Genomic DNA, 15,699 nt, shown 5'->3' with positions numbered 1-15,699 from the left:
TTTTAAGTTTGAAGGAGTTCGGCTGCACTCCACTCTGCAGAGAGAAAGCAAATATATAAGTTAATCACAGTGGTCTCTGATTAAAAAGATGCCTTGAAATAGAGAAGAAATGGTGCAAAGGTGAGAAACTCTTAGAGAAGGTATGAGGTAGCTGCTTCCAGTGGCAGCCACTTTGGCTTCAGTTATTGCAGCATGCACACGGCATCTTGTTATTTCTACAAATGAATACGAATTAAAAAAGCATTGTCATCAAACTAGCAGGAGAATAGAGTCGTGCGCTCACATAAAACCAGAAAGGCAAAGAACAGAGAGAGATAACAGGACTCAGTTGAATACGCCTCCTTGTCAAAGACTTTTTTTTAATGTGGTAATGATCTGTTATCTTAATAAATGAATGATTATAAAGATTTTTACCCAAATCTCATCTATCTGCAGCTCATCTGTATTGTCAGGACTGTGCATGACAACGATCCCTATAGTAGCTAGATGAGACTGCTTTATGTCTGATGTATGATTAATATTTCAGATCCTTGTTGATAGGATGAATCAAACTTTCATTTAATGATCACAGCAAGACAGCGTGGGTTATATTAAGATCAGAAAATATTCATTCTGCTATCATTAGGAAGATAATAATAGCTAAAAGAAGTTACAGAGTTACACACATGGCCTCTACTGTTCATAATTACTGCTTCTGATTTTGTGAGGAACGAAAAATAACAGTTTTGCATAATGATATTTTTGAAAATCCTCTGTTATCAAACAGTCTTCTTCTTGTAAGGGTTAAGAATTGGCTTTAACTTAAGATTAAGTGAAGAGAAGACCACAAGCACAAGTAGAATAACCTTCAACTCTTCCAATGAAAAGAGATCTTATTAAAACTCCATTAAATATTGAAAATATTACTTAATAAATATTAAATTAAAATATTGAACAGAAGTCTTTGAAGCCTCAGGAAATAAACAATAGTCCCAGCCTGGTGTCGTCCATGTATTTTTCATGCGCTCTCCTCCCCTCTGGGCTGTGATCAGGTTCAACCCCTCTTCGATTTTCCCAAAAGTGATGTTTCATTGCTTGTGAGCTGGGTTGGAGTCAGGCACTGGGATAAGGAAGAGGTTGGGGTCAAGCACAAGGGTTGGGGTGTGGTCAGAGTCAGTCAAAGGGGAGCCGGAGGGGCAGGGCAGGGAAATGCCAGCCATGAAGCTCCAGATGTCCCAGACAGAGGTGCAAATCCCAGGAGGGATAGCAGGGACAACAAACAGAAGATAGCCCATGTTAGATATTTTTTCCAGCGAGGAACATTAACCAGTATCTGCACACCGGGAGAGTGACCGGGTGCTTGTTAGCAGAGTAACAGCTCTACTTTTGGGGTCCCGATCAGGATGCCCTCCACTCAGTCATTAAGAAAATAAGGAATATACATATTTGTATATTGCAACTTCCTTTGAAGAAGTGGTTCTTTAAAAAAAATCAGATGTGTCACATTATCAGTCAAGTGGATTCATAAGAAAAAGAAAAATAACAGTATTGTATGGATAAAACTTTAATACCATCACGAAGTGCAGATGATAAAAGTAGTGAGGTAGTGGAGAGTAATGTGTGTGTGTGTGTGTGTGTGTGTGTGTGTGTGTGTGTGTGTGTGTGTGTGTGTGTGTGTGTGTGTGTGTGTTTGCATCCTCTATTTCATCCAAACTATTGCATAAGACATTATGAGGCACATATGCGGCAGTCACACTGTACGAATTGGAGCCACTGGAGGGAAATTAGGGGAATGATTGTGCTGTGGAGATGGATTTTTTATTTATTTTTTTGTTCTAGTCGCAGTGAATTATCCAGCGTACTTCTCCCACAATGGCCACAGTTGTACTGTACATGGGGTGGCTGCTCCCTTTAATTATCCAAAATGGTGCATCAATAAGCACAATCTTGTTGAATGTTTTTCTCCTTCATTAAGCCCTCTCATGTTGGTACCAGGTTTCCTATGACGAAGCGGTGCAGGGGAGCTTGGTTAAATACAGATACAAGCTTTTATTTCCATGTTTGAACCTTTGCTGCCACCATGTGAATATCACGATAACTGCATTCTTTTCAGAGAGCCAGCCCTTTACAAAACATAGCTGTCCTCAAACACACAAAGCTTGCATCACTGCATTCAAATATATATAATAATTTCTTTATGAATATGGAAATGTACAGTATACTTATTAATTAGATATATTTTTTTGAGCTGTAGATTTCAAGTATTGCAGAGATCAGCTTTTTTTGTTTAAAAACCACCACATTAAAGGTTAAATTAGAAGATATGCCTGGATTAACTCTATAACGAAATCAGCAGCAGAGTGCAGTCATAACTTTGCATAGATGCTCTTTTTTTGCCTCATTTTAATCCCTTTTAGAAATGGAGCAGAGTAATTACAAACAATTCGGCCTCATGTCCACATACATTTTCTTGACACATTCTTGACACACTTCTCACAAAGTGACAACAACCTGTCTCCAGGTTCAGTAATGCAAACTAACCATGACAAACACTGGCCGACTATCTGGTGACATTGGCTGCATTTCCAGTGGCAACCACATGGGGGCAGTCTTGCTACAGAAATAGAAGCGCTGACAGAGGTGAGACTGATGCGGGAGCCAGCAGGTGAGCTGAGGGAGGCTGACGTTTTCTGGCTGGGGCTCAGAGAGCTGTCTCTTCCCATATCACTTCACAGTACACCCCACACAGCCCGTATCACTCACCCGGTGTGACTGGCTGGGGAGGAGAGCCCTTCCACGGCTGACAAAATGAATAAGTCAGCAGACCAGGAACCAGGCAAGAAATGGAGATGACCCGGCCGTTTTGTCTTAGTAGGCCTTCCGTCATCATTATGCATGGCTGTTTAGGGCGCTACACGACACTGCCAGACGCCCAGTGTCTGGTAAACTGGTGCAAGGAGAGGCTTCAAGCTTCGAGGAGAAATTTTAGGCACCCTCCAATCCACTTATTGCTTCGACACCTCATTCCATCTGGCCCAGTGGTGTAGATTCAGACAGCTGCGATTTGGAGACAAAATACGTACCCCACAGCCAAAAGGTCGATCTGAACTACAGAACAAGTCTGGAGTCTGTCATGAAATAACCTCAAATCAGGCTCGAGGCAGAGTCCCAGAGGTGAAATGACACCAAAATTGGGAGCAAAGAGATTGGTTTGATATCTGACACTGGCTGATTGTGCCGAAAGCTAAAGCCCTTTGGATTAAAGCAATAAAACAATGGTGGAAATATACCACTTGAAAAAGAACCTGTATTATAAGAACCTTATTCAAGGACAGGATGCTATACCTGCAGGTGTGGGCAGATCCACACTGTATTGATCAGTTTTACATGTATATGTCAGTTAAAGCATGCACTACTTTCAGGGCATCAGCCACAGCAACATTTTAGACAGAAAGCGTCAAGGACACATTGTTACTGACTATAGTGAAATGGTTCTGCCTCAGGCAGAGCGAAGTTGGTAAGATACTGTCAAAGCACAAACTACAGCCAGATTTAGGATATGTCATGAAGCAGGATGATGGATAAGCTGTCAAAGGCAGGAGCACCCAGCTCTCTCCCACAGTAAAATCTTGCAAAACCACCAGCCCATGTATCCCCTCATGAGCCTTCAGCCAACATTACATCTGTCTACCCACCCCTCGATATCATTAGTCCTCCACCCAGCACAGACAGCCTGGTGAGGCTGCAGGACAGTCTACTGTGCCGAGGAAGCCCTGGGCGAACGCATGTCACATAACAGAGCACAGATCAGCCCACTGAAACCGGTCTCTCTCTGATCTCCACCCCTCAGAAATGTGTGTGTGCGCAGACACACGCCAAGATGTGAGTCATAAAAGAACAGCCAAATGTCAGAGAAAGAGAGGAGAGGAAAAGAATGGATACTTGCATGCAAAACAGGGTTGGCAAGGATGGAGCAGAGGCTGATTGGGAGGGGATGAGGGAGAGAGAGGCAGCCAATGCGCAGCTCTGCATCTTGAGGAAGAGAGGGTAAGAGAGAGGGTGGGAGAGAGAAAGGGAGAGACAAGGGGAGAGTGAGGAAGTGAGAGAGAGGGAAAAAGAGTGAGAGAGAGGGAGGGGGTGAGGCTGAGGCAGTCACTCTGAGAGGGAAGATTCCAGCGTGATGCTGTTGGATGTGAGCTGCTCTCCTCTAACCGGTCTCTGGTTGTCCCTTTGACTGAGCCAGTCTGGTAACTGTGCCTCGTCCGCTCTGGGGGCTCGGCTGCTGCTCAGGCTGAGGCAGAAGCTTACTGGCTGGTTTCCTGCCTAGACTGTCTGGAGCAGAGAGGGGTTGACTGGAGCTGAAGGTCCAGGGCAGGGTAGGGCAGGGCTGGCTGTAGGGCCGTTTGCGCCGGGGCCCCACAGGAAGCAAACATGAGCGTCCCCATGCTAAAGATCGGGGCGGTGCTCAGCACCATGGCCATGGTGACCAACTGGATGTCTCAGACTCTGCCCTCTCTGGTGGGGCTCAACGGGACCACCATCTCCAGGGGGGGCACCTCAGAGAGGATTGTCAGCGTGCGTATGACTTTCTTTGCTTTTCTGCGAGTGTGTGTGTGCTCTGTATTTGTTTGTGCATGCTCTTATTGTTGATGTAAGAAAGAAAGAATAACAGATGAAAGAGTGACACAGCAGAAGACAGAGGGACGTAGTGATGAATTGGGAAGACACAAGCATGTGAGTTAGTGTGTGTTTATGTGATTAAATTCAGATACAGTAGAGGGGCTTTACAGAGGGGAGCGCTGATGGAAGAGGGACTTCGAGGGTCTGTGTTGTACTAGTGGGAGAGAGACGGTGGAAGTAGACATGCATGCAAGAGCAACGCTCCAACCAAACGTGAATGATGCACATGTTGTTGAGTGAGTCACATTAAGTGTAATGATGCTGAATTGTGAGCTTGTGACTGTGAGTGATGCTGAGAGGCGGAGGGTGCAGTGTGGACGGCCGTGCTAAATCATATGTTTTTTGCCGGGGTGACGGGAGGTAGGGAGCTGTTCTGAGTGATGTTCAGGCTGATCCCATCTGTCAGGGACCTCCAGGGTGGGAAGGATGGTGCTCAGATTCGGAGGTGATGTAGAAGACGGGGAGGTTGAGACAATGGCACAGTTTCGAGTACATCTTATTTCTCCTTCATTCTGCTTGACTCCAAATCCTCTCAGTCCTCCTCCTCCTCTAAAACAGTCTGGCCTCATACAGAGAGGTCATACATATAGAAAGGGCATTAGAGGTGTTTTGTCCCCAAAAAAGGCTTTTTTGTAAAGGTGTTTTGTTTATACACGCACACACAGATATTAAAGTTTTATGTCTCTCTGTTTTGGTGTTGTGATATTAGTAGAGACCATGAGAACGATCATGCAGACGAATGAATTAGACATTTTCTGGTTCATCAGCGGTTAATGATTGCCTTTGCCTCTATCCTGAGTGTGTTTTTATGGCACCCTACCCATTAAGCAAATGCCTTGGTCTAATGAAATGATTGAACGAAATTGAACATCCCAAGAGATCCGTGACCATCTGGATGTGTGTGTGTGCGTGTGTGTGTGCAGGCGTGCACGTGTGCTCGCAGACTGCATGTGTACGTGTCTATGTTTGTGCACCTAAACGTGTACTCTAAGAATGTTTAGGAATTCTCGTCTCAGGGGCGAAGGTCCATCTGTTAGAAGAGATGTTTTATTATTTATAGCAGTTCGTTAAAACGTCAATCCGCCACTTTGTGTCGCCTTTAATGTTGCAGTGAACTGTCAGGTTGGGATGTTTTCTTTGGCGGAGGAGGTGTCTTTGCACAGGATAACAGTTTTTTTTTTGTTTGTTTTATCTCTGCATCATATATGTATCTCAGCAAGTAATTTTGAGCACAACATAATTAAATTCATAATCTAATCCAACCGTTTTTTAATTATCTCCTGCACCAAACTCTATATTCCTGTGGGGGACCCACTCCTCTCTGGGTGGTGTGGTCCGACAGCCATTCATTTATTTTCCATATCAGTTTCTTCTCTATAGGGTCAAGAGAATTTTTTTTTTTTTTTTTTTAAAGTTGCCATTTTTTTGTTTTGTTTTGTTTTTTGGTAAACTCATTCTAATCAAGCCTCATGACTGGGAGCCTTATCATTTGCATTACAAAGACTGGATACAATAGAATATTCTACATGGTTATGAGTGGTTGTTTTCTTTCAGGCAACCCTCATTCACAACCAACGGAGGAAGAAATGCTGCTATTGAAGTTCATTTCATCAAAGTTTCATCAAAACTGATGAGGCAGTTTGATGGTGCCAGGAATTATTACAGTCTAACATTCTGTTGTGATGGGAAATGTCCTCGCTTTGAGACAGAAATAATCCCTCCTCATAAACAATGGCAGAGAATAAAACTTTAATGTAAAACCTCGCCTCAAAGTCCCATCACTATTGATGAGACATTTGCCTGTGATGATCTTAGAAGCAGCCGTGACTCACACAATGTTTAGAGCTCTAATCAAAGACGATCTAGCTACGCTCTTGTGACACTCGGGTGCTAGTGTGCCAGTGGCCATTGCATGGCTGCTCCCCGCCCTGGCACCCATGCATGCTGCGTCCCATATTCTCCCAGCTTAGAGCTATTTTCAAAGTCTGCTTCACTTGCTTTCTGTGCCTGTCTTCTTACCAGCTGATCCAACAACACAGCTGACTGAGTTTTTATGGGCCCTTCTGAGATAGCACTGAGCACAACCTTGCCTGGATGCTTGTAAACATCTGGATAGTGCAAAACCATGTTCCTTAATGAGCAGTAGAGACCCTGGAACTCTAACATGGAACTGGTGTGGCTGGTCAAGCCAAGAAAAGCTGCAAACCTGCCAGGCTGTACACATACAAAATCTTGATTAAAGCCAACTTAATAAGACACTTATTTTTAACAGTATTTGTATAACATATTTCAGAATCATTGTTCACAAACTACTGTGTGTGAAAATACAACAATAAGGAGATAAATAGTATGATAGAGGTCAATTTAACAGACATTTTTCAGGTAGTTATTAAGTTGTACTTTTACTACATATACACTGGTACATTCAGCAGCGTTAGCAGGAAAACTGTTACACAGTTTAGGCTTTCAGTGGTGGTGGGATATCAAAATGCCCTTGGAAGTAACATATAGTTTCAAAGGTAAAACATATTCTACATAAATGCTTTAAGATAAGATAAGATAAGAAACGCTAAGATAAGATAAGATAAGATGTGTCAATTTAAGATAAGATATGTTAATTTAAGATAGGATAAGATCATATAAGGTTTGATAAGATAAGATTTTATTGATCCTTCAAACTCACTTTTCTGCAGAGGCTGAGTGAAAATAAGTGATTGATGATTAATAACAAATGAGAAGAGACACAGCAAGACAAAAATAGTAAGAACAGAAAATTTCATTTAAAAAAAGACCACACCTCATCTCACCTTCACATAGACAGATATGACCCAGATGGAAAATTGCATGCATGGTTGTAATACACACATTGTGTATAGTTATATACCAGAAAAGTATAAATATGTATAATTATAATTGCAGAGAGACTTCATAAGACACAAACAGGACCTCAACAGGATAGGCGCAATTATGGAGGATATGCTGTACACATATAAATTATGTATTTTAAGATACATATACAGATTAGAATACATTATTTAAGGATGATATAAATATATTATGATAGATATAGAACGTATAAGTAAACCATAATTAGACAGTGTGAATGTGTAATGTGTAAATAATGATAATTTGATGATAAACAATCCTTAATTGTAAGAAACAACCCTGAATGCTCTTTTATACATGATGCCACAACATGTTAATCACCACAAATAACAACTTTAACGTTACCACGCATTTGGCTGAAGGACATTCTGAGCCGTCCATCTGTAATGCATGACATAATTCAGGGAAGTGTGGTCAGCCTCGAAAAAAACTGCAAGTAAGAAATGAGGCACTCGGCACTGAACAGAATCATTACACTTACAAACAATGTCAGAAGATGTCGAATGAAAATAAGACCGATCCATGAATGTAATCTACAAGTAAAAGTAATACATGTGTCTGTCCTACAGTAATTCAGACCGTTTCCGTTTTATATGTGCGTGTGTGTGAGAGGGGCATAAATGAATCATAAACCTTTATAATGTATACTGATGTTGTACACTGTGTGTGAGTGTGTGTGCGTGTGTGTGGGGGTTTGTGTGTGTGTGTGTGTGTTTACTTTCCCTTTGATATCTAAAATAAGAACGCTGTGGAGGCAGAAGAGTGAAGAAAATACTCCCCCCATCAAAAAGGCAGCATGGAACAACAAATGGCGGCATACAAAGCGCCGGGGCTCCGAATCTGATTGGGGTCACCCGGCCTCTGTCTGCCGGGCTGTGGGACTGTAAACTTTATCACATCCAGTGTGCAATCCAATAAAGCAGATTGTAAAGATCGATTCTTGGCTATGGATTAAAGATTAAACACAGCCGCAGATTTTTATTTGAGCACTTGGCTTTTATGCTTCTCGTGATGCCTTCAACCGAAATGTATCCAAGTTCAGACCCTGACAGGTGTCCTCTACTGCCTCGTCAATGTGAAGTGGTGTGCAGAGCCAGGATCTCAGCAAAAGACAACCTTGTAATATCATTTTAAATAGTTTGATACGTTAACTAATTATGTGGTAGTCTGTGTGCGTACAAAGCCTTATTGATTCCAGACTGTATTGGGCCAGTAATGGGGCTTTTGACGTGGCCCATTTGCCGTAACAGTGTCATCGGCTTGAGTCATTGCCTGCTGAGACAATTTGATGATCTCACAATTCACACGATTCTGCGCTCCATATTCTCCACCAATGAAGCACTGACTGTGTTCTCACAGTTTACACTGTTTTCTCACACTGCCGGTCCTGCCACTCTCATCTCCCTCCTCTGTTTAACACCAGCCATGGTAGAGCTATCTCCTACCCGTCTAACAACAAAGCAGATGCCAAATGCCCTTCACCAGGGCACCTGGCAAGGTGCTCGCAGCCTGCTCCAAAAACTATAAAGCTGTAACTGCTTGCTTGTAAGCGCTGAGCATTGTTGAGTGTCATTTTTTGTAATTTCTCCAAGAATTCTCCAAGCGAGGCCCCCCACTTCAAAAAACACTTCATGCATCTGCCCACCCCTGCTGTTGTCCAAGTGTGATCCGGATTGGAGTGAGTGAGCCACAGATGGAAAGTGAGCAGGACACCGCACAGGAAAGGTGGCAGTCATGGGAGTGATGGAGTGGGAGGCAGTAGGGAGGAAAAGGAGGCAGCAGGGAGAGGGGCATGATGAGTTTATGAGTCATATTATTGACTGGCGACCATGCTGCGCTGATTGTGGTAATCGGTTTTCCTTGGGAGCAGGAGAGACCGGGGACTTCAGCAGGAGTCTTCATTGAGTTTTATTTTAAAGGCCAGCAGCTGGCCTGTGCATTGAGGACTGACTGATTGGTCATTTGAAGAGTGGGGGTGTGTGTTTTCATGTTTAGTAGGTGCAGTCAATTAAAGCAAAATCCGGCAAATGGGAAAAATGAGATCCGATTGTTTGGCCCTAGTATAGATAGAACTAGGCTCTGTGTAGCAGGGACAGATGTCGCTACTTTGCTGGGGACTAGCAATGAGAGAAGTTAATGTCTGGCATAAAACATCAGTCTGCGGAGAGAGAGGGGGACAGAGAGAGAGAGAGAGAGAGAGAGAGAAAGAGACAGAGAGAGAGGGAGAGAGTTTTATAATCACCTAAAGGAGAGTCACCCTAACATAATCAATAACCTCAGAGAGATCCTAGAGAGAAGCCCCATCAGCCAGCTGGTGCTGGGACACAAGCAGAGCCCTCAGACAGAAATCCCACGAGATTAAACCAAATTCTAGTACAGCAAAAAGAAAACTATTTGACACACCAGAGAGAATCAGCCAAAAACCAGAACAAACTGGAATTCTATCTGGCCCCAAACAGAGAATAGACAGCGGCAGATTACCTGACCACTGTGACCAACGCCAAACCACTGAAAAGCTTGACCGTGTACAGACCCAGTGAGCACAGCCGCCACGGGCCCAGCTGGGTCCCCAGAGAAGAATCAATGTGCACATAATGCACACGGCGGGATGTTGAAATCAAACTGCCCAAAAGACCTTGAACTATGGACAGCAACAAAAACCTTCCACATCTGCCGGAAAAATACAGTAGGAAGATTAGTGAGCTGCTGTGACTGAAAAAGAGCCTCCAATCATATTCAGCCACCACGAAGGATGCCAGTCACTCGTTCCTGCACTGAGCTGATCTCTGTACATTGTCACACATACTATACATAGATACAACACGAATATCTCGGGCCCGACCTATCCTGGTGCTGATATCAATATCAAGGAGAGAAGACTTCTGATATTATTTATAGTTTTTATACTGATATTCCAAAAGTGGTCATCAAACCATCCTTGTCGGACCTGACAAAGTCATGTACCAGGCAGGATATTTTACATTCTAACAATTAACTTTATTGTGCACAATGACATCAGTGCACTGAAGTAATCTTCACTGGGATCCTGATAACTATAAATGACCCCAAACACCTTTTTCTGCAAACTGTTATCTTTTATTTTAATTATTTTGTAATTATCTGGATGTATGCTTTTCTAACAGCAAAAACATTGCGTTGCAAAAAATTGTGTTCACATCTGCTTTCAATCCCAATAAAGCCGCTTTTAATTGAATTGAATTGAATTGAATTGAGTTAAGTTGAGGGAGAGGAAAACGAGGCTGAAGAACTCGGATAAACAAAGTTAGCATCGAAGGGTGGAAAAGGAAGAATGAGACTGATTACATCGGAACTACCCCTTACTTCGTTATCCTTACTTTGAGACCATCACACCTTGACACCTCCGACATTCTCAACGTGCTTTGTTCTTTCTCTCCACACAGCTTCATCTCAGTTCTCCTGCTCTGTCCATCCTCTTTTGCGCTGCAGTTTCTCAGATGTGACGGCAAGCTCAGTTCCCAGAGCGGCGGTCAGCCCCTCTCCTCGTGTCTCAGGATTCGTGCCTGCCTCTGCCTGTTTGCCCATTCTGCCTGCTGCTTATGAAAGTTATAATAGACTTCCCGTCATGCTCATAAAGAATGGAGCTGTAGATTTATGATCTCATTTAGCTCTGGCTTTACAGCAGCCAGCTCCAGGGTCGGTCTAATGAAACGCCAGAGGAAGTCCATCCCGCAACACTCGACAGTGATACCACCAGCAGCTCCGATGTCTAATTGGATAATCCCTACGAACTTTTGAATCATTAACAGCACAAGAGTTCTGAGCTTATTTGCACTCTGGGAAGCACTCGGGTAATGGCACAAGTTGGTTAGTTAGTTTTGCTACCAAACTATACAGACACCTCTAATCTGAATCTCTTGCCTGCAGTGTACAGGAAGCAGACAAAAATCTACTGGAGGAGCATTTAGTTACTTCTTTTTTTGCTTAGTAATGACCACACCTCCTCATCTCATCTCGTCTTCCCCGCTTTCAGCAGGGATTTATCTGAATTTGTCATTCAGCGTTGCAACTGGGCAGCATTTGAACAAAGCTAGAGGAAATTAGAGCCATCTCTCTCTATTCTCTGTCAGCCTTTCTCAAACCACAACTCTTCCTCCTCTGCCTATCAGTGACTCACACTTTAATCAGATTTCTGTTGGAACGATGGGAGGTTGAGGTGGAAGACATGCCAACAGTAGGTGGTGGGACCTCATAGTCTCAGGCTGTCAGATGTGATGTCATGGGAACACAGGCAACACTTGGATGGCGTAAAGGGGGCAAGACAGATATCTTAAAAAGACTAATTTTCACTTTAGAGAGCAGACCCAATTGATTTTTCATCACTCTTGCCCTCTGTGGTTTTCATGTTGTTTTTATTGCTGCTGTCTTCTTTCTTAATGGTTTTTTTTTCTTTTTCTTTTTTTTTTGCATGGCAGCCATGACTGTGACAGCTTCAAATCTGGCACTTACATATTCTTTTTCATCCCTCGCATCTAATGGATGAATTTCTGGGACGGTGAACCGAAATGCCTCTGCTCTCCTGAAACCACCGTCTGTGTCTGGGAGGAGAGGATTATCTCCCAGACCTGAAGTGCTCCCAGCTAGCCGCAACTGATAGCATGATCACAGCGCAGGTTACGCTACCGTCACTGCTCAAATGTAAACGCTCTGGCGCCCGACCTCCCTGCGGTATGCAAACGTTATTCATTCATTTCCTTCTGCTTACCCTGGATATAATTACGGGTAACATTACATATTGAGGAAGCTGTTTTTTTTCCCCACACTAATGGGATATCTGGCTGCATGGTGTGAGCAATATGTTAAATGAGCCAGTGTCAATGACCCACTCTTCACTCTTAAATTTACATAAATAAGCAAGTGTTTCAAAACAGGTTCAAGCACAATACTCACACACCGGGAGATCTGTTGCTTATGAGGGGCTGATATATAGATATCCTTGCAACGGCTGGGGCACAAAGCATATAGCACATTTGCATTTTAAGAATTACCTCTTCCCTCCCGCTCTCCAAACTGCCACACTGTGATGAGAATGGGAGAAGTTAGCTCAGAATGGATAGGTGGGTGGTAATGAAATTGGAACTGATTCAAATAAGCTCTTAATTTCAGCCCAGCATTTATGAAACATTAATGAAGAGGGGAGAAGATCTGTCGGCGTAAAAAAAAAAAAAAAAAATCTCCCTGGCTTGCGAGGAGCATATGAGGAGCACAGCATGACTTTAAACACATCGGATAATGAAGAAAGTGTTATGATAATGGAGCTGACGTGCCTCCGGTGGCGCTTTGTTGAATTCTCATCTTGTTGCTGCTGGCCACTATGTAACATATCATTTTTTTGAAAAAAGGGCCATTGTAACACCAAGGGTGGCTTCATTTCACAACTATATCAGGATGAAATGTTGATGCACATTTCTGCATCAGTTTGCAAGAATGTTTTTTTGACCAAAAGTGAATATCTGGTGCGTAGGCAGACAACCCCCACATGTAGGGATATGAGGTAATTTTATTGAAGGCAGGAGGCTGCACATAGCCTCAAAGTGAGTAACTTAAGTGGATTCTGCTGTTTGAAGCAAGCTAACCTCCACCTGTTAACGCCACAGGGTATCAACTGTAATGAGAAGCCGGTGTGTCATGCTGTGCCCTCACGATCCACTATCTTTACAATCGTTTCATAGCAGCCCCGCATATGCTCTCCCCCATTCCTGCAGTAATCACGCTTTACAGCTGCAAGGATTATTCCAAACAAACCCTCTTGGGGGTAAATCAGAAGCTAAACCAGCAAAAGGAAATGCATTATGAAAGTCTAGTGGAAATCATGTAACTATATAGCACATGCATGTGCATCAACAGATGTTCTGTGCATAATCATGCACGCGAAAATACTTTGCCACTCGCACACACACATGCTGCAATAAAACACAAGCCCTGACAGTGAGTGAGAAGCTGACAGAGGACACCAGAAAATAATCTCTCCCCAAGGCAATGGCAGAGTGAAAGAGACGGTCAGATGCAGTTGAAAGAAATTGGAGGAGGTCCTGCGGTGGAGACGGCCTCTTTCGCCTTGTCTTAGCTCCAGCTCTGGACTCTGCAGACCTCTAACTTCTCTTTGCACCTAACAGCCCTCTGATGCCGGATTGCCTCAGAGATGACTTATAATGAGAAAGGTGCTGACTGACAGAAAAACTGTGCAAGTCACTGCAGGGAGTGGCTTCACGCTGACTCCTAAATATGCATCAATATTAAGAATAATGAAATGATAATTTAGCCAGAGTGCCAATAAGTTCCACTGTGACGCCTTCATGTGCACAGTAGACATTCTGTCCGACTGAATTATTGCTAATGTATGTATGTAATATTGTATGAATAGAAAATGGGAATAGAATATTACCTCTGTCTTAATTGAATAAAATGTCGGTTTTTTTCCCCTCCATTATATGAGTCTACTTAATATACCTTGAATATAATGAAACTGATAAAATATTCTGGAGAATAAAATGCATAATTTGATATTCATGCTCATGCAGCTGTAGTTTGTTTCCCACAATTCATTTGGAATAAGTCAGATTTAAAATTCACTCATTCTGAGGGGGAGAAAGAGGGAAATGCAGTGAGTGCAGGGGAGGAGAGGGAGAGAGGGGGGTGCCTGGGTGCCAAGGGATTGGCAGGAGTGACAAGATGTGACAGTGAGCACATTGGCTTGCAGGGTGGTTGCTACTTTACACTCCAATCACACAGTCCCTCTGTCCCCCAAGACATTTTAATCTGATCCCCCGACCCAAGAAGACGAGAGCAGAGCACAACACAGCTCTGAGCAGCGCGGGAGTGAGGCGCAGAGCCGCGACGCATCATTTTATTTCTAGCCTCCTTCCTTCCACTTATGTGGATGGGTCTTTAATTTCATCACTAAAATGGCTGCTCCGTTTCTCATTACATTTTGCTTTATATGCTGAGTGTGTGTAGATGTCGTGTGAATGAACGGATCGTCCTGGCCAGGCCTTCGCGTAAACTGTGTGTATGCTGTTCTTGCAAACGCACAGCACTACTTTTGATTGGATTAGTCAGAGAGAGAGACATCCACCCTTTCAGCCTCGCCCCTCCTCCACTGGTAACGGCCTGCATTATCGATCCTGAACAGCTCCATTTCCTCTCCGTGTCCAAACTTATTAGATGCTCTGCTTTCACATATCCCGACCCGATCCGTCCTTCTTCCTCTTTTCTTTGAAAACCCCATTTTCCTCCCATTTATCTATGTCTTTGTTCATTCTCCTCCAAGATGTTACTCTATCACTGTTGTTCAGAGGTGTTTTTAAACCCGTTGTGTATTTTCCAGCATTGCTCTTGTCTTATCTTAATCTGAACCCTTTTCTGTTTACTTTTTTTCCCCTTCATCCATCTGAATCATTTATCCTCTTTTTCTCCTGTCTTTACCGCTGTGAGCAGCACCTCTGTCAATCTTTGGCTTCACTTTTTCGCTCTAAGTTGCTGTTCAGTCAATGCTAAAATTAGACTGCAAGTGATTTTGAGGAGTTGGAGGAATCAATTGCCATTAATTGCCTTTGGGGAAGAGAAACTTCTGATAGGACTGCAAAGAGAATGCCATGGAGAAATTATGACTCCACGGCTAACTTATGGTGACAGAATGGGCACAACTAATCACGATATGGAATGTATTAAAGAGTCTTTTTTTCCTCCAAACTCTTTCTAAAACACTTTCAAGTATTAGATAAATTTATTAGTTTAGAAATGTTTTATACGGGTGGAACACTTTTCAGATTACAGCTGATGCGTGCTGGCAGAAGAAAATATCGTGTCTGCTCCCATGCATTTTGAAAAGCCTGCTTGGTAGCCACGGATAAACAACAGCAGACAGAAGCAACCCGTTCCTTCACTTGGTCTCTCGCTCTAAGATTTATATATGTCTCTGTGTTTTCTGCAGGCTCTGTACCCGAGCCCAGAGGAGGGCTGGCAGATCTACAGCTCAGCACAGGACGCAGATGGGAAGTGTATCTGCACCGTGGTCGCGCCGGCCCAGAACATGTGTAACCGCGACCCACGCAGCAGGCAACTTCGCCAGCTCATGGAGAAGGTGACAGCTGTCAATAGCACACTCACTTTGAG

General features: G+C 43.3%; 1 protein-coding gene across 3 annotated transcripts in view; it reads left to right on the top strand.

Annotated features, from left to right (window-relative positions):
* The window catches only part of olfm2a (olfactomedin 2a), a 48,916-nt gene that overhangs the window by 20,753 nt on the left and 12,464 nt on the right, over positions 1–15,699 (top strand). The window contains exons 1-2 of one of the 3 annotated variants that reach the window (XM_037090019.1): positions 4,047–4,554; positions 15,518–15,667. In XM_037090019.1, the coding sequence (XP_036945914.1) occupies positions 4,411–4,554; positions 15,518–15,667 (294 nt within the window). In that variant the 5' untranslated portion in view covers positions 4,047–4,410. Of the gene's footprint in view, positions 1–4,046; positions 4,555–14,554; positions 14,687–15,517; positions 15,668–15,699 lie in introns of those variants that run through there. The other 2 variants (XM_037090018.1, XM_037090020.1) reach the window with 2 other exon arrangements.

Source organism: Acanthopagrus latus, chromosome 23 (genome assembly GCF_904848185.1).
Source record: "Acanthopagrus latus isolate v.2019 chromosome 23, fAcaLat1.1, whole genome shotgun sequence".
NCBI classification, from domain to species: domain Eukaryota; kingdom Metazoa; phylum Chordata; class Actinopteri; order Spariformes; family Sparidae; genus Acanthopagrus; species Acanthopagrus latus.
This window is presented reverse-complemented; position numbering and strand designations above follow the sequence as displayed.